This window comes from Eleutherodactylus coqui, chromosome 9, assembly GCF_035609145.1.
Source record: "Eleutherodactylus coqui strain aEleCoq1 chromosome 9, aEleCoq1.hap1, whole genome shotgun sequence".
In the NCBI taxonomy this organism is placed as follows: Eukaryota; Metazoa; Chordata; class Amphibia; order Anura; family Eleutherodactylidae; genus Eleutherodactylus; species Eleutherodactylus coqui.
The window spans coordinates 100,806,818-100,825,516 of record NC_089845.1 but is presented as its reverse complement, the minus strand read 5'-3'; the positions used below and the strand labels follow the sequence as shown (position 1 = coordinate 100,825,516).

Here is an 18,699-nt window from a genome sequence, read left to right as displayed (position 1 = left end):
CCTACGGCTGCTTTCACAAGTGGCATAACATCCTGAGGTCTGCGATTTTAAAGGTGGATTTGTGGCGCAATTGCTGTAGATTTGCAAATAGTGAATCTGCAGCAATCCAGTATTAAAATCCATGTTAGACATGCAGATTTTGGTGTGGATTTTTCTGCCCTGTGTGAACGCACCCTTACAGGTGTAAGATCTGTGGGCATCAGATTGCACGACTACTTGACCCTTATCTGTAGGCCCATCTTATATCACGGGAATTCTGAGCTGGCTCCAGTGCTTGTCCCGCGGTCCACCATCAGTAACGAGACAGCACAGCGAGGGTTACTTTATACACGGCTGAATATAATTATAACAGAAGATTATACAGAAAGAATCGGCATAAAAATCCAAAGTACAACTCACTATAAACAAGTGTCAGTATACAAACCTCAGCGCCGGCAAGAGGGTAAGTGACCAATGATAACCGCCCTGCAGAACCCCTGGATGTAATAGATCTCTCACTTCACCATACTGCCCCCTGTGGGGCACTGTATTATATAATCTCAAACCAAAAGCTAAGGAGTACGGCCCTGGAGCAGAGCTTGACTGAGTATTGGCCTCTCTTTTTCCCCAGAACATCTTCGATGTTCCAATGAAGACCAGCAATAGAAACTTACTGTGACCCTCAGCGCCCCTCTACGACAATCCCAGTGCACTGCCTGCTTATTGCTTTATATCAGTCACTTCCTTAGACTATATAACCACCCCAACCTACTAATTCCTGCCTGTCAGGACCAATGTCTACACCAGGGCAGAGCGTGCCCAACGGCTAGGGCAATGACCGCAGAGAAGACCAATCAGAGCAATTAAGCAATGACATCACAGAGAGCAGGAAGAAGCAAAGAAAGGACGTGGTCACAGTCATCTACTGCAACCCCACCTCAAAAGGTAGGGGCGACGATCTGGAGAAGGCCCACTTGCCTAATGGAAAAGATGGCAGGAAGAGCAGTCTAGGACAATATGAGGCGCTGAGTACTGCAGCCCTGGCAGTCACTGCATATTATAGCCAATCAACGACCTGCAACAAACTGTGTATCAAACAAGGTCTATCAAGAAATCATCATCATCACACCGGGGAGGGGGCAGGAGCGGCCATCCCAAACCACCCGCATAGCAGACAAGCAACTCCTGGGCCACCAGTCCCACCAGAGAGGAGTCACAGGTCTCACTGGAAACATACGGAGGTTACATGTGACGAGAACAGAACCCGCTAAGCTCCCAGAAGCAAGTCCAGAGCCTCACAGCAAACGTGTCCGGCCCTCGCTCAAAAGAGGTGGGACGCCTCTCATGACTGCGATGGCGCTGGTCCAAGCAACAACTAAGAGATCCCAGAATCCCTGGACTTGTTCTGAGAGTCCCAAGACAGCAAAGATGGGTCATCGGGGTGATCGCCCGTCTCGTCCCCAGCCAGCTCCAGCAGGATGGGGAGGTCGGAGCCAGGTGAGTTCATCAGTATCAGAGGCTGAGCTGTGTATTGGACCAGCTGCTTCCCTGTGGACAAGACAGAAGAGTTCAGTGCTGGATACAAAGTGAGGCGCGAGGCACCTTATAACGGATGGGAGACATTACCTGCACCCACAGTACTGCCCTCCGTTTCTGAGGACTTCTGATCTTGGGAGGATAACAGTTCCTGGATCTGTAGCCACAAGTACAAAAGAGCAGCTAATTAGTGCAGTCATGTCTCCAGGCGACACACGCCAACATTAAAGGGGTTCAGGAATTAAAACTACAGCTGCACAGACACAATGCAACAATCCCTCAGCTGTGTAATAGGTCAAATTTTAGGCTGAATGTCCACTTTCACGCAGGGATTCGACTGCTGAATTCCCACAGCAGAATCCCTGCTTGCCCGCGGACATGGGGAGAAAAATAGGTTTTCTTACCTCCACGGCTCCAGCGCTAATTTCCTCTTCACCGGCTGGATTTTCTTTATCCAGCACAGCGGATGCGCGGACGTATGCGCAGTGAAATTTTTTTTTTCTCAAGGGTCCTGCTCTCCCATGGATCCGCAGCAAAGCGAGATGACAATTGTGGCTGTGCCATGGGTATGACGGCTTCCATTGACTTCAATGGAAGCCGTTCCGAGGCATCCACGGCCAAAATGGTGCATGCTGCGATTTTCTCCCACAGCGTACAAACGCCAGGAGAAAATGGCATCCGAATGCTTTTAAATAGTTTTTAAACATTGGGCCTTAGTTTCTGGATGTAGTAAAACAATTCAAATCCACTGACAAGCAGAAAACTTGAAAACTATGCGGAAGTGTTTAATGAATTGCAATTCACTGTGATTAGAGAGTCTATTTAGGACATTGTTTTTTTGTTTTTTTTTAATGGAGCAAGCCCCCCAATAATAGGCTGATCACAGGGTATTCCACTGCTAGAAACTGAGAGACCTGCTGTTTTCTGTGGGGAAAACAGGCAGCAAGTATTTAATTCGCCTACTGGAAAAAAAATGCAACGGACGCAAAAACACTGCGGCTTGTCGCGCTTTAATGATGTCCTATTGATCTACAGCTAAACATCTGGGAAAGGAGACGTCCACTGAAAAGGGGGTTTCAGTTTTATCTAAACTTCATTTTTGCATTGAAGAAAAAGCCCATGACTGTTTCAGTTTCTCACAAGTTTCTTGATCTATGCTGGATGTTAGTGAATGAGAACCCTCTTGCTTTCATTTAAAGGCAGTAAACCTGTACACAGCTAGTTCTACTCTGAGTTTTTGTTACAATTGCATCTAGTGCCTACAATGCATCAGACTAGATACAGTTGTGGTGAACCCTCAGCTGAGAGCAGGACTAGGGGTGGAGGTGGTTGGCTGTTTCTCATTCACTGACAGCAAACATAGATCTTGAAAATTGTAAGGAATTGAAACATGAAGTATATTAGAAAGTTGGAGAATTTATATGAGAGTTAAAGAGACGGTCACCATCTTTTTGCAGCACAAGGTAGTGAGTCACGCTGAATACAGTCATGTGTCTGTTGTGTGGATCTGGGCAGGAGTCTTGGAGAAACTTGCTTTTTAGCAGTACATGCATAGAGGACTACTTAAAGTAGTCCTGGATATTCAGGAGCTGCAGGCTAGCTACACCCACCCCGCCCTCCAGCCACTGAGTGACAGCTGACAGCCTATTATTGTGGTTGGAGACAGCTGCCAATCATTGGCTGGAGGGTGGGGTGGGTGTGGTCAGCCTGCAGCTCATGAATATGCAGGACTAGTTCTGTGTCTGGCTGCTGCTAATAAAATGGACGTTTTCCAAGACTACCGCACAGATGCATACCAGCAGACATATCACAGCAATCAGGGTGACGGTCACCATCTCATGGTGCTCTCAGTAAAGGCTGCAAGAACATGGCGAGAGATTGTCTTTTAATGAAATTGAACCATAGAATAGGTGATAAAAGGCCTGATTGGCAAGGGTCTCACTACTGAGACCCCAAACGATCCTGAGATTGGGGACTTTTACTGCTGGGCTTGCTGCACCCACCCGCAGTGACATCAGATAGAATGAAGCAGTGGTCGCACATGTGGCTTCCATCATTTCAGTGGGGCTGATGGAAAGAAATGGCGAAGTACAAGCCTCAGCTATGTCCGGTAATGCCACTGAAAAATCAATAAAGTAACACTGCGCTTACGCAACCATTGCTCCATTCTACCCCTCTTCTCTTCACAATTGGGTGGCATGGGGTGCAGCAAGCCCACAATGAAGAGAAGAGGAAACACTGAGCTTCTGTTCTTGGGATTGAGTGAAACCCCCACTGATCAAACTTACATCACCTATCATATGGTGATAAAAGTTGTTTGGTACAACCCCTTTAAAGTCTCATTAGCTGAGCTACTGAAGGAGAACTGTGATTAGGTCACAATGACGTCATGATGCCGTCCGCAGCCCCTCACAGAGGTCCTCTTCTGACATGTTTCCTTTAAGCATACAGACCCAGTATGGAATTACCCAGATTTCTCTGCAGGATGGTAGACAACGGCATCACCCAACGCAGATGTAAGCCACCCTCCATCGACTCACCAGAGACAATAGAGCTGAGGGCACTAAAGGGCATTCCACCCGGGGTACTTAGTGCACGTGGCAAGATTATGTATCCCAGTCACATACTCACACTAGCCAGGCTGGAGTCCAGGTCTGAGAGGGGCAGGTCTGGGATTGTCAGGGAAGGACTGAAGAGCTGTAGGAAGAAGAGTCAGAGGTCAGACGGATATCAGGGGATGAAAGTGTGGGAATATAAAGGGGGTCAGGACTCACATCTAGTAAGGCGCTGGTATCCATGCTGAAGTTGTGGCCACTGAACATGCTCTGCAGATTGTCCAAGCTGGAGTCGATGATGTCCACGTGGTCATTCAGCTCGCACCTAATGACAAAATAGCACAATAATGATAAAACAGCGTGGCACAGAAGAGAGTCAGGGCCTTATGGCAGGACAGTGCAGTACACAGGACAGACCAGTAGGCATTGGGCAGCAGGAAGGGTGGGGGCGGGAAGGACTGTACTAGCTAGAGCTTATTTTATGTGCTTGTTGCATGCTCCTCTCTGTTCATTACTTTAAGGGGTTCTCTAGAACTAATCCCCAGGATAGTTCATCAATAGTTGATCTGCAGGGGGCCACCACTCGGGATCCCAGCTGAACGAAATGACAGCAGCGCTTGGGTGAGCACCGCTGTCACTTCAGTCCATACCAGGCACAGCGCGGTACATTGTATAGAGGCTCTGCCTGGTATAGTATGCATGGTAGCATATGACAGCGTTAAACGCTAGAAAAAATGGATGTGTAATGGATAAGTGGATGGATGAGTGGCCTTAGAGTGCATTCACATGTAGCGTATTTTGGTGCAGATCCCCCAAAATGCACAAGCTTATTTGGTGCTGTAGATTTTGTTGCAGTACCACATCAAAATCTGCACATTGCCGATTTTGAGGCGGATCTGCAGCATTTACACCCGAATATTGAAGGGGTGAAGTCTGCTGCTAAATCATTATTAAAATCCACAATGACGGAGGATTTTTACATAGTTTGACGTTGAATTTGAGGTAGATTTTCAGCTGCTGAAAATCTGCATCAATTCTGCCACGTGTGAATGAACCCATAAGTAACTTTCTAAGGAGCCATCATTCAAAATCTCCCATCATTCTGCTGCTGTGGAATCCGTGTAACTCCTGTACATAGTCGGCTGTGCTGCTGCTGACGTAGAGCAGACTCCGCCAAGAGCAGTGTGGGGTGGCATCTTTCTGCTCTCCCCTCCCTTCTCAGAGTGTTAGATAGCAGTAGAGAAAAGGGAAGCTTGTATAGAGCAGAATAGAAGGATGAGAAAGTATCCACGGAGGGCAGATCACACAGACTGTAGATAGGAAAGAAACACACACACAAGGCAGTCTGCAGGAGGGGGAATAACACTTGTACAGGCTGTATACAAGTGTAGAGAGAAAGCGGAGCAGCCATGGCAAAGTCTAATAGGAAGGGGCCACACACTCCTCATTATCAATGTCGGTCTGCACAGGGAAGAGGAGATCCTTTATGGACTGAAGAAGAAAGCAGTACAGGAATGAAGCTGTGCTCCTATTTAAAAAGCTAGTGACAGCAGCATCCTGGATACACCCAGCATATATTACTAGGAGGGGGGCAGACCACGTACCCAGCATACACTACTGGGAGGGAAGACCTCGCACCCAGCATGCAGTACTGGGTGGGGGTTGGGGGAAAAGAGACCCATCATCCTGCATGTACTACTGGGTATGGGGCTGAAAGGGGGTGGGAGGGTGGGGGGCACATAGTTTGTAAAATACTGTCTCCGTAATGTTTCAGTTCTCATATTCTGCAGTGTTTAAATTGTCTGAGCAGCAGTCTGTGCTCCAGAGCTGTTCTTCCGGTCACACGGTCAGCCACCTGCATACATGCAGTATTGACAAACATGAAGGAAAGATCACGCTTTTTCACACCGCTGGGTCATGGCATTATTACTCTAAAGTAGGACCACCCACATGGCAGCCCACATGTGCCAAGCAATACAAAATTCTCAGCACAGGTTTCCAGGAAATAAGTGCCAGACTCTGTCCCGTTTTAAATCTTCCAGTCATCAGGTGTGGGGTCATGTGACCACAAAGCTCCGCCCAGTGCGATTTAAAAAAGGTGAACTGGAAATGGTGCATCACGACAGATTAATATAAGGGATCGTCTCTCACTAGATGTCACTTAAACCTTTTGTGCGGCGTTCTGCAGAGGACAGATCCATGAGCGCCCCTGCTCATAGGGATCACTGTGCAGGGAGGGGGGCTCTGTATTATGTACATTGGGCGGGAGAGCAATACACAGCGTAGGTCGCAAGTGCCGACAACATACACAAACAAATCTGACCCGGGCTCTGTTCTGCTCTGCAGGGAGGGAGAGGAGCAGAGTCGAGACACCTCAGACATCTGGCGACTGCAAGAAATGCTGAAAAAGACAAACACAAGAGAATGGAACCAGAGCTGCGAAAGAGAACAGAAGAAAAGTCAGGGGCCACTTAGAGGGGCCACGTCTCACGCAAAAACAACCGAGGAGATGAGAAATACATGATGGACGCAGAGACACAAACAGTAAAGAGGACAGAGAGCGAGTAAGAAAACAGAATGTTGCCTGACAAAGTGAGGACAGGAAGCGCAACCTGCAGAAGAGCTAGGACAGCAAGTAGCAGAAAGCGGCAAGCACAGCGGTCAGAGAACTGCTAATGAAGAGGACAGCCAGCAAAGCCTAAAGGAGAGAGCTAAAGAGGCACAAAAGCAAGGAGAGAAAGCAGCGTAAAGGAAAAAAGCAAAAGCAGAGCTGAGAGAACAGGCTAGAGAGCAGCTAAAAGAAGAGGACAGCAAGAACGCAGTGAGCCCAGTCAGAAAATGGGCGGGAGAGCGGCTACAGGACAGGGCCGAGAGAAAACAAAAAGTTGGCTGAAAAAGATGACGGAGCACAAAGTGAAAGAGAGAACAGTAACTGTTTTCTGAGCAACAGCGAGGTACAGAGCACCGGTGTGAGGTTGAACAGATGGAGCGAGCCCTCAGAGTCCCGCTGGCCGCAGCACAGTCCACACATCTTTTCTGATCAGACTCGCTCAACACTTACTTGTCCAGGCAGGCCACACTGAGACAGGGCTCCTGTTCTCCGGGCGGTGGGTGATCATCATCCCTGGCCGATCCCTCACTGGGGTCATGCTCTTGCAAGATGGAGTCAATGAAAGTGGTAGGAGACAAGGAGTTCTCCGCGTCCTCGGCACGGAGGGGGCTGGATTCGGAGGTCACTTGGCTGTCAGGGGTGAGGGGCTCTTCTTTAATCAGGATAACTGGACTACACCTACAAGAGAAGTGGGGAGCTCCGTGTTACCCCTGCAAGTGCAGACTACTGGAAGAGGAGATGTGTGTGTGGGCTGCACTTACCTCTCCCCCAAGCTGGGGTCTGGAGATGTTGGGGGACTGGAGACCGCCACCTCTGTCACATCAGAGATTATGGGGCCATCAGTGGAATCTGGAGAGTAGCGTCCGGTGGCCGCGTATCCAGAAAAAGAAGCCTGGAACAGAAACATACAATGGAGGGGCGTCACCCGGGAGTATGCAGCTTAGTCACGGCACAGAGAAGGCGTCACCCCGAAATACGCAGTCTACACACTAGACAGAGAAAGTGTCACCCCGGAGCATTCAGCTTAGTCACCAGCACAAAAAAGGCATCACCCTGGAGTACACAGCTCACACATCACACAGAGAAGGTGCCCCCAAGAGTAAGTAGCTTACAAAGCGAACAGTGAAGGTACCACCCCACAGTATGCCGCTTATATGTAGCACAGAGAAGATAGCACCCTGGGCACACAGCTTACTCCTCACACAAACAAGATGCCACCCAAAAGTACACAGCTTACACACAAAATAGAGGTGGAAAGATAGTGCAGAGAGAGCAAGAAACGAAAGACAGATGGTATTGGAGAGGACAGGTGTAAAAAAACAACAAGAGACTAATGAAGCAGGAGCCATTGCTGATCTTACAGGATAAGCGGCGGCTCCCTGCATCGGCTCCAGAGAGTACGGGCGACTGTATTTCGGTAGGGAATGGGTTGGACTACTGTCATTCAGCATGAGAGGTCTGTAAAAGAAGAACACAGTTAATGTCTAGGAGACAACACATAGATTTGCTACTTTCCCACAGGATACAAACCAACATAGATAATATACACTACTCAAAAAAAGTTGGTAACACTTATGCATCATGGTATAACCCAAAGTCACTTACACCACAGGGACATTAAGTGATTGTGAATCAAATTTATCTGCTTTGGTGCAAATGGAAGTGACAAAAGGAGCGCCGGAGAGGCAACAGAAAGACCTTCCTCCCCAAAAAGGGAGACAATTATTGTCTCCTCGATTGATTCTTCTCTAGTTCTAGGTTTTGCTGGTGTCCTTGTCACTGCTGGTACATGAGGCGCTACCTGCCGCCCAATCAGGTTGCAGAGGTAGTCCTGCTCTCCCAGGATGGCACATTCATATGCACTGTCACAAGGTTTGCTGCGTCTCCCAACACAGTCTCAAGAGCATAAATCAGATACCAGAACAGGGACCATTACACAAGGAGAGCTGGGCAGGGCCATAGAAGGGCAACCACCAGCATCAGGACTGGAGGAACAGTAGAACACCGCCAGAGCGCTATGAAATGCCCTGCAGTGGGCTAGTGACCAAACTGCCAGTAACAGAGGGTGGCATGAGGATCCAATGTCCTGTAGTAGGAGCAGTGCTCACAGCTCAGTAATATGCAGCTCAAACAGTATTTGCCACAGAATAATGGAATTGGCAGGTCTGTCATTGTGAAGAGCATGGATGCCAGAGGAGGGTACCTAGAGCATGTCTTTAGTTCATCGAGATCTGACGTGTAATTTGATGTCCCCTTAATTTTTTGGGCAGTGGGTAGAGATATTGTATACAAATATAATTACATGTCTCCGGCTCGTTGTATCTGGACCGTAGTAAGGACTCTCGTTCTTTATAGTGTGGGGGAAGTCGCAGGTAACGTGCAGCGCTCATGCCGAGTCACCTTCAGCGTATTCCTGATAATCCGGAGTGGGTTGATTTTTGTGTGCCGGATTTTCAGAAATTCAGTCCAAAGCATAAATAAAACCACAGAAGTTGGCCAAGACAGTTAACATCACTTACATTTTACGTTTCATCCCCAGAATCCGGTTAGACTGGACCAGAGAGATGAGGAACTGGATGAGCTGGAGAAAGAAAAACAGAATGTATGTCCTCGGAATCCAGATGTGTCCCCAGCGTCCTGCACATCTGACCCCAGTAGAGGACACGGTTATGGCACCTGTACACGCACAGCCAGAAAATGCAAAGCTGGACTATCGAGTGAAGTCCTGATATTTTAAGGGGTATTCCAGGCTTTTACTACCGCTGACCAACCCTCAGAATAGGTCAATAGTTGAATAACAAAGTGTGTCAACAGCATCAGAAAAACCCAAACTGGGTAGGGCCACCAAATGCAACAGCCAGATAAGAGTCCAAACCGCACTCCCACAGAAGTCCACGTAATGAAGAAAATCCTGGCAGCATGTAGAGGAGATATTTAAAATGTACTCTTTATTCTCCCATCACATAGAGACAGCAATAGGTCAATAGTTGATCGGCAGGGATCTACCGCTAAAGCTCCCAGCCAATCAGATGAGCCTTCGGTCTGTTGTCAGCACAGCGGTGCCGGTCATGTAACAGATCGTCCGGGCTTTTACTACTGTTGGCCAACCCTCAGAATAGGTCAATAGTTGATCGGCAGGGATCTACCGCTAAAGCTCCCTGCCAATCAGCTGATCCTCCAGTCCGCTGTCAGCACAGCGGTGCTGGACATGTAACAGATCGCTTGACTCCTCCATGCCGACCAGCTGAGGGTACATCATCAATAGTAAAAGCACAGAATACTCCTTTCTGCATCAACACCTTCTTATATACCGGGTTATCAGAGCTCAGGACCATAAAAAGTCAGGACTTTTGTTATAAAGTAGTCCGGTAATGCACACGTTTTGTACAGGTCAGTGTGGCTGTTCGGGCATGCTGGGAGTAGTAGTAATATGTAGTCCGTCTGCTCACCTTATTGACCACCTTCTGCTGCTGGGCATGTTTCTGGCGCAGACTAGCCACTTCCCTCCAGAGCGCCTCATTCTCACTGTGGGGGACAAACCACACCATTAGCAGGCGACAACCCCGGTGACTGCAGTAATGGCGGCTCGGTTGTCACTGAGCTTTCCCAGAAACGGATTAAACATTAAAGTGGAGAAGACATGTAAAGGTACGTTCACACGGCGGAATCAGACATGGAATTTTACACACGGATCCTGCCTCTAAAACCATGGCAGAGATTTGAGGCTAAGATGCCCATTTTTGCCGTGAATTTGAAGCCAGATTTAACCACGTCAATGAACAAAACTTGCATACAGAGTTTTGTGATGAGTTTTCATGTGAAGTAGCGACATGTCATTTCTTCACATAGAAATGCATTGGATTTTGACAACTGACGGGAATAAATCTGCATACAGATCTGCTGCCAAGTCTGCGGGAGAACAGCCTCGGATTTCTGCCACAAATTCAGAGGCGGATTCTGCTGTGTTAACATGCCCTGACATGACAACACCAGAATGGTGACAATAATACGCGGCACTCACTGTTTCATGGCCAGCAGGCGGCAGTCAATGCTCTCTTGTTTCCCCTTCATGACTTGCACGTCTGTCAGCAGCTTACTGACGTTGTCCTGATGAACTTTCACCTCCACCGTTTTGGTTCCTGACAGCTGAGGCCAGAAATTATTATGCCACATGAAGGTTAACATGAAGCCTCCCCTCCCCCCATTGCCGCACACTCACGTTGTTGACCTTCCGCTTAATGTTCTCTAGCAAATGCTCATGAGCACGGATGAAATACGGATGCTGGAATTCGGTGTCGTCCTTCTCAGGCTTCACCAGGCCGCCTTGCTCAATGTGGACCACCTTCCGAAAGCCGTCTGAGGAGAGAGCAAAACAAAGCCCAGTTATCCCACTACCCTGGGCAGAAGTCTACCCGGCATTTAAGTGGCCTACCGGCACAGCACCCGGGCGGCCCCGATTGGGCGCCCACCTGATGGCCAAGCAAGCAGCACTGATAGGGGACTCAGATTGTGCAGAGGGACACCATATGGTTACAATGTGGCTGGAGCGTGCCAATACTCACACATATTGAGCTGCCGCACGAAGCTCGCCATGTTGTTGTGCTTGAAGTACTTTGGAAGAACTTCTTTGGCAAAACGTCCCTGGTCAAAGACGTGAAAACTGTTCCCTTCCTGAGGAAAGACAAAAGACATGAGGGGGTTAAAAAAAGAAGAAGAAGAAGAAAAAAAAAAAGAAAAAAAAAGTACAAGAGAAGCAGAAAATACAGTAACCAAAATGGTTCTTGCCTTCTGGTGGGCGCAGCGTAAAGTAAACCACCTAGGTTAAGTGGTGGAAGGCAGTTTGGGGAAGTTGGGGTTAATCTACAGTATATACCACTATAGACCGGGGCAGATGAGGACACTGATGATTTGGGGCACAATTCCTGGATGCAGAGCACATGGCCACAATCCGCAGCCACCACAACACCTGGAATGTTGCACCTACAGGGACCTGGCAGCTTGCACGTGTGGCAACTACCAGGCTAGTAGACGCAGGGTGTCAGGGCCGCAGCGCGGCAGGATCAGGGACAGCAAACAATCAACTCCGAACAGACGGTCCCCCCCCCTTCCTTCACTGGATGCCGGCCAGACCGCTACTTGTGGCAAGAACATCACACCCCCAGAACAGAGCAAATGATAAACATGTGTGAGCCGGGGGATCAGCTTACAGCGCTGCACTTGGCGCAGGACACGGGAAATATACAGTGCGGAGATGACCGAATGGAGAAACGTGAAACACAATCCAAACCGGAGCAATGAGATCCACAGCGGTCACCGACTCCCCTGAGCACATGTGGTATAATACAGTTACACCCCCCCCCAACTGTACATAACCTGACCGACAACACTGCGCCGTGGACTGCCTGATAACAGAGAGCAGCAGCCATTACCGACACACTAGAGGACATGTGGAATAATAAATCACCCCCCAAAAACTTTTATATCCTGACTGGCAAAACACCACCACCACCGCAGTCTGATAACAGAAAACAGTCGCCGACTTCCAGAACACCAACATACACCAGATGGGGGTGGGTGGGGGGTGTAGAGGCATCCGCTTTATTAGAAGGAGCAGGGTCAAAGTAATATTTTAGAGGGCGGAGTCAGCAGCATTACTTCATTATCATTAGAGAGGTCGGGGGTCAGCATCATTACATTATCATTAGAGGGAGGAGTCCAGCAGCAGCACCTCATTATCATAATAGAAGGCGGGGGTCATCATTATAGAAAGCAGTCAGTCAGCCTCAGGGGTTGTAGATGGTACCCCTCCCAGATTCAACAGTGCCATTTGGCATGGCCTCTTCTCTTACCACAATGGTCAATAATCTGGCAGGACCCCTGCCATTCCCATGAGGACCAGTGATCCGGCAGGACCCCTTCCTGTGACGGTTAGTGAACAGAGTATTTCTCCTCCAAAAGAGCCAGCCATCCCGCAGGGCCTCTCCGCCTGAGGACCAGCGAATTTCTCCGCTTCCCGCAAGGACCAGCGATCCAGCAGGACCTGACCCCTTCTGGTACGGACCATAGGCTACATTTTATCCTGAAAATGTATCAATTCTCGAGGGAGTGCGCCAAAAAAGATTTATTTGGTGATGCACAGGCGCATCTTCGCTCTGCCATTGGGCCCCGTGTGGTGAGGTGCACATCATAAGCTATGCCTACACAAATGGGCAGACACGCGAGGGCAGACATTGCCGCACGTATGCGATTATTAAACTAGCAAGCATACCCCGCGTTGCCTGGGATTAAAACTTGAACAAAAAAAAAAAAAGTTATAATCTGTGTTGCCCATAGCAACCAAATCACAACGCAGCTTTTATTTTTGTACATTTAGAAAAAAAAACATGTACCGTATATACCGGCGTATAAGACGACTTTTGAACCCCGAAAAATCTGCTCTGCAGTCGGGGGTCGTCTTATGCGCCGGTAATACAAAAAAAAAGTGAAAAAAAAATAAATTTATTACTCACCTCCCACGGCGTTCTGTCGCGCTCCGGCAGGATGTCGCTCGTTCCGGCAGGCTGTCGCTCGCTCCTCGTCCCCGCCGCAGCATAGCTTTCTGAATGCGGGGCTTGAAATCCCCGCTTCCAGAAAGCTAATACACACGCCGGCAGCCATGACATCATTGAATGGCTGTGATTGGCTAAAGCACACGTGGCTTCAGCCAATCACACTCATTCAATGACATCATTGAATGGGTGTGATTGCTAACACGTGCGCCTTCAGCCAATCACAGCCATTCAATGCTGTCATGGCTGCCGGCGTGTGTATTAGCTTTCTGGAAGCGGGGATTTCTAGCCCCGCATTCAGAAAGCTATGCTGCGGCGGGGACGAGGAGCGAGCGACAGCCTGCCGGAGCGAGCGACATCCTGCCGGAGCGCGACAGAACACCGTGGGAGGTGAGTAATAAATTTTTTTTTTTTTTCTCCACTGTATACCGGCGTATAAGGTGACAGTTGGGGGGTCGTCTTATACGCCCCGTCGCCTTATACGCCGGTATATACGGTATTTCTTATGGGCAACTGTATGTGGCGGCTCACGTGTATACAGCCCACAAAACCTTTATATCCTAGCAAAAGATGACACGACCAAAAACATACAGAACTGCGCTGACAGCAGATCGCAGTTACATTCCTTTCACCTTTTCACGTTTCAATATACAGCAAAGCACAGATGAGATTAAAAAATACAAATTCAGCAAATTCAACACGGACGAAGTCGCAGGTAACAAATTAGTGTATTTGGTCACACCTTAACAGACTTTTTTTTAGGGTTAATAATCCCAGTTTTGATATCCTCTCTGGGTATTCCAGTTCTCTCATTCCGTTTATTAATTTAGTCGCTCTTCTTTGAACCCCCTCAAGCACTGTGACATCTTTCCTGAGCACCGGTGTCCAGAACTGTACGCAGTATTCCATGTGGGGCATGACAAGTGCCTTATATAGTGGGAGGATAATGTTCTCGTCCCTCGCCCCTATACCTCTTTTAATGCACCCCAATATTTTATTTGCTTTTGCAGCAGCTGACTGGCATTGATTGCTCCATTTAAGTCTACAGTCCACTAGTACCCCCAGGTCTTTTTCCATATCACTTTTCCCTAGCAGTACCCTATTTAGTGTATATTGTGGACATCCGTTTCTCCTGCCCATGTGCATAACCTTACATTTATCAATATTGAACTTCATTTGCCATTTTTCTGCCCAAGCCCGCAGCTTATCTAGGTCCTTTTGCAGCCGTATATTGTCCTCTGTTGTATTAATTTTCTCGTGAGGATCCTGCCGTCTCGGACCAGCAAGACTGCATAACCCGACCCCTTCCCTTTCTGCCGGGGACCAGCGATCCAGCAAGACCTGACCCCTCCACTGCCCCTTCCTGCCGGGGACTGTCTTTTTCCCGCGAACTAGAAGGACTTCTCCTCCTCCAAAAAAGCCAGCCCTCCCACAGGACCTCTTCTCTTCACCCGAAGACCAGTGAACCTCTCCCCTGTCCACAAGGACCAGCAATCCAGCAAGACCTCCCCCTCTTCCAGCTCAGAGCAGCAATTTGACAGGACACCTCCCCTTCCCGCGAGGACCAGTGAACTGGCAAGACTTTTCCCCTTCCACAAGAACCAGCCATCCCACAGGACCTCTCCTCTTCACCCAAGGACCTCTCCTCTTCACCCAAGGACCAGCAATCTGGCAGGACCCCTCTTTTTCCATGAGGATGTGTGATCCTGCTGGACCTCTACTCTTCCCGTGAGGACTAGCAATCTGGCAGGACCTCTCTTCTTCCATGAGAACCTGCGATCCTGCAGGACGTATCCTTTTCCTGCAAAGACCAGCGATCTGGCAGAACGTCTCCTCCTCCATGAGGACCAACCATCATGCAGGACTTTTCTTTCATTTTACAAAGTTGCATTTTCATTTCTAGTGAAGACTGACATCCCACATCTTCCCACAGCTGCCGCCATCTTGCAATAGCTGCTGGAAACTCAATGGAGATCAAAAAAAGGTTTGGAAATGAGCAGTGAGAGGGAAGAGCCTCATAGTCCTGGTCACAGACTTATCTGCAAGTGTGGAGGCCATAATCTCAAGGAACAGACCACATTCAGAAGCTCAACCTCTGATCCAGAGAGAGAAAGTCAGCACAAATGTTATGGAGTTCACTAAATAAACTTGGTGAGTTACAACAGGCTGTATATACTGGGGAAGGGTCTCTTACACATCAGTCTGGGTGGTCCCACACCAGGGTTATACTCCGCATTTGACCCTAATCTAGTAACTGGAACTGGCAGTGAATCATGTGCACCCCCCACACTACACACTTGGGGGCTCTTTACCATACAGGGGGTCTTACCGGACTCCAGCAAATCAGAGGGTCCGTCTCTGGGTCCTCCACCAGAGTCCATAACTTGGCCAGGAAGGCCGGCACATTACTCCCTCCACCAGCAGCGTGCGTCTCCATCTTGCAGTGAACGGCTGTAGAGGGGTGGATACAGGAGAAGATACTGCTGAAAATGAGGGAAAGAAAGAGGAAACTACATCAGAGATGGAGGGAGACCTGGAGAGGAGCACACACCGTCCACCAACAGTAACGGAGAGGAACGACACAGCATAATCCCCGATGCTACAAAACCTCTGGTAACCAGGCCAATAAAGGGGTTAGCCCCAAATCTCATGTTACTCCCTAACCTGTGGGTAGGACAAAACATTATGATCAGTGGGGGTCTCACTGCTGAGACCCCCACTAAGTCTGAGAACAGGGGTCCCGTGTCCCTCTCTTCTGACCACTGCAGGGTTGCTTCTCCCACCCGCAGTGACACCAGAGTGGATGGAGAGACGATTGGGCATGTGCGGCTGCCACTCCATTCATTTCAATAGGGCTGATGGAAATTGCTCAGCACTTCTACTTGTTGTTGGCAGTCCCACTGAAAGTGAATGGAGCAGCGTTGCACATTCATGGTCGCTGCCCCATTCAATCTCCTCCTCGCTGGAGGGGTGCAGTAAGCCCGCAGTGAAGAGAAGATGGGACACGAAACCCTGGTTCTTGGGATTGGTGGGGGTCTCACTGATAAGAGCTCCATCACTCCTGAAAACAGAAGATTATAAAGTTATATTTTATCCTGTGGGCAGGAAATAACTTTAGATTTTGGTACAGCCCCTTGAACATCATGCACCAGGACCAAGCGGAAGGAATAGACTGTCAGCTCTGTGGTGCACAGGGAACAGGTACAGCGCAGCACCAGAACGGACAGAGAATACTGATTATACTATGGGCATGAAGGACGCTGTATTCAAATAACCTGAAATCAGGGCAATTCGTAATATCACAACGAGAGGTATGATATTAGTCTATATATAATATCAGAGGGCAATAAGGTGATTACTGGGGCAGTTATCAGTATAACGTGTATATGTGTATTTGGGGTTAATAAGGGGATCACTGAGACTGTGTGTAATAAATATATATATGGGTAATAGGGGGATCACTAAGGCTATTATAATTGTATGTAATATCAGAGGGATCATAAGGGGATGACTGGGGCAGTTATCAGTGTGCATATATATCAGGGGATAATAAGGATGACACTGGGGCAGTTATCAGTGTATATACACTTCTCGTCAGTAACATCCCTCGCCTAGAAGTTGTCGGAAGAGAATGAAACTTTCTCTGTGTGATTGTAACGTTGATACAAGTGATTACAATATCAGCGCAAAAGCATCATTTATTGTGGAGGACTGACCTCTTGTAGGGAGGCTCTAGTAACCCGTTGTACCGCCTCTAGCTTGGATACAAGATGTGATACGGGGAGCATGGAGGCTCTAGTACCCTGTTGTACCGCCTCTAGCTTGGATACAAGATATGATACAGATGGGCATGGAGGCTCTAGTACCCTGTTGTACTGCCTCTAGCTTGGATACAAGATATGATACAGATGGGCAATGAGGCTCTAGTACCCTGTTGTACTGCCTCTAGCTTGGATACAAGATGTGATACGGGCAGCATGGAGGCTCTAGTACCCTGTTGTACCGCCTCTAGCTTGGATACAAGATGTGATACGGGCAGCATGGAGGCTCTAGTACCGTGTTGTACCGCCTCTAGCTTGGATACAAGATGTGATACTGGCGGGCATGGAGGCTCTAGTACCCTGTTGTACCACCTCTAGCTTGGATACAAGATGTGATACGGGTGGGCACAGAAGTGTGACAATGTTGTGGGGACATTCCTGTGTGCGGCCGAGCATTATCCTGCTGGCAGCCACCATTAGAGTAACACAAGTGGCTGCAGGATGTCCTGAACATATCGCTGAGCTGTCATTGTCCCTCGTACCACTACTGGGGGTCACTGACTGTCGTATGTGATGCCCCCCCCCCCCCCCCCCGGACCATCACACCAAAACCAGGATTGAGGCGCTCACCCCGAAGTATCCAGACACGAACAGCGCCGTCGTCAGCGCCCAAACTAAACTGGGATTCATCACTAAAGACAACCCGGTTCCACTCCGTAGCATCTGGTTTCATTGGTCTCAACACTAATGCAAACGGAGGTGACGGTGGGTGTCAGTGGCCGTACATGTAATGGGCGCCATGAGACCAATGGTTCCTACATACAAAGGGGTGTAACGATGGCGCCACCTGTCTCTGGATGGTCGAAAACAAACAGTTGGAGCTGCTGATGCTTGTCGGTCAATCAGACGCTCCTCTCTATTGGTGGTCTGTAGGGGGCGCCCTGAGCCCAGTCGCCTTGTGTGCCCTCACACACCCACTGGTCCCAACACCTCCTACCAGTCTGGTCAGAATGGCCGGTGGGGGACAATTCATGGATACGACCATCCAGCTTCTCACATCCCAATAATGCGCCCCCCTCAGACTCTGGTAACGGGTGACATCTCTCCTCTTAGAGGCGTCTAGTGGTCAACAAGCTCTACACAAGCAGAAGACGAGGTCACTACACACAAGGAGCCTCCGAGAGCCTCTTATAGGCCAAGGGTGGGACCACTTCTAGGGCCTCCGGTGAGAAGACCGTCCATCTAATCACCCCATAACTCTCAGCATTTACATGTCTGCCTGAGATGGAACTGCAGGACGAGTCTGCAGCAAAGCGACAACTTCTTCTGGGGGCGGGGGTGTTTTTGACAAGGAGAGTTTATTAAGGGAGTAATAAGGGGGCAGATATCAGTATATGTAATATAAGGGGTAATAAGGGGTCACTGGGGCAGTTAGTAGTGTATGTAGTTTTCGGGGGGGTAATAATAAGAGTCACTAGGGAAGTTATTAGTATGTGTAATATCAGGGGTAATTAGAGATGTATGATATCGGGGTATGGGGGGTACAGGTACCCGGACTCCGCAGAATCTGGACTCTCGGCTCCTGCGGCTCTCAGGGGCCCCGGGTGATCTGCGCACAGGGTCGGGCCCACACTGCTCTGGTCGCCGCCATCTTGCTATGATGTCACGTTCTGCGCATGCGTCGTCCCCCATGTCCGTTCATCGACCTC

The 18,699-nt window shown here is 49.0% G+C and overlaps 1 protein-coding gene across 4 annotated transcripts; it reads right to left on the bottom strand.

Annotated features, from left to right (window-relative positions):
- Positions 1-318: 318 nt before the first annotated feature.
- On the bottom strand, positions 319-18,679 carry HSF1 (heat shock transcription factor 1). 4 transcript variants are annotated; one of them, XM_066578198.1, is made up of 15 exons: positions 18,542-18,679; positions 15,559-15,709; positions 11,244-11,352; positions 10,901-11,037; positions 10,703-10,827; positions 10,131-10,206; positions 9,201-9,262; positions 8,043-8,139; positions 7,443-7,573; positions 7,132-7,359; positions 6,379-6,471; positions 4,290-4,395; positions 4,147-4,212; positions 1,606-1,672; positions 319-1,527 (listed from the first exon to the last, which is right to left on the bottom strand). In XM_066578198.1, exons 2-15 carry the CDS (start codon positions 15,664-15,666, stop codon positions 1,355-1,357), a joined length of 1,578 nt encoding a protein of 525 aa, XP_066434295.1. In that variant the 5' UTR covers positions 15,667-15,709; positions 18,542-18,679; the 3' UTR covers positions 319-1,354. The 4 variants fall into 4 exon arrangements, with proteins under 4 accessions (XP_066434295.1, XP_066434294.1, XP_066434296.1 ...); XM_066578197.1 differs by having other exon boundaries at positions 15,559-15,712; positions 18,542-18,676; XM_066578199.1 differs by having other exon boundaries at positions 6,394-6,471; positions 15,559-15,712; positions 18,542-18,676.
- Between the last annotated feature and the right edge of the window lie 20 nt (positions 18,680-18,699).

Excerpts from the sequence above, each read along its gene's own strand:
- HSF1 (XM_066578198.1), bottom strand. The coding sequence starts at position 15,666 with ATGGAGACGCACGCTGCTGGTGGAGGGAGTAATGTGCCGGCCTTCCTG. Across the intron at positions 8,140-9,200 it reads CTGGGGATGAAACGTAAAAT|ACCTCTCATGCTGAATGACA; the intron begins GTAAGTGATGTT and ends CTTCTTTTACAG. Across the intron at positions 4,213-4,289 it reads ATACCAGCGCCTTACTAGAT|CTCTTCAGTCCTTCCCTGAC; the intron begins GTGAGTCCTGAC and ends TTCTTCCTACAG.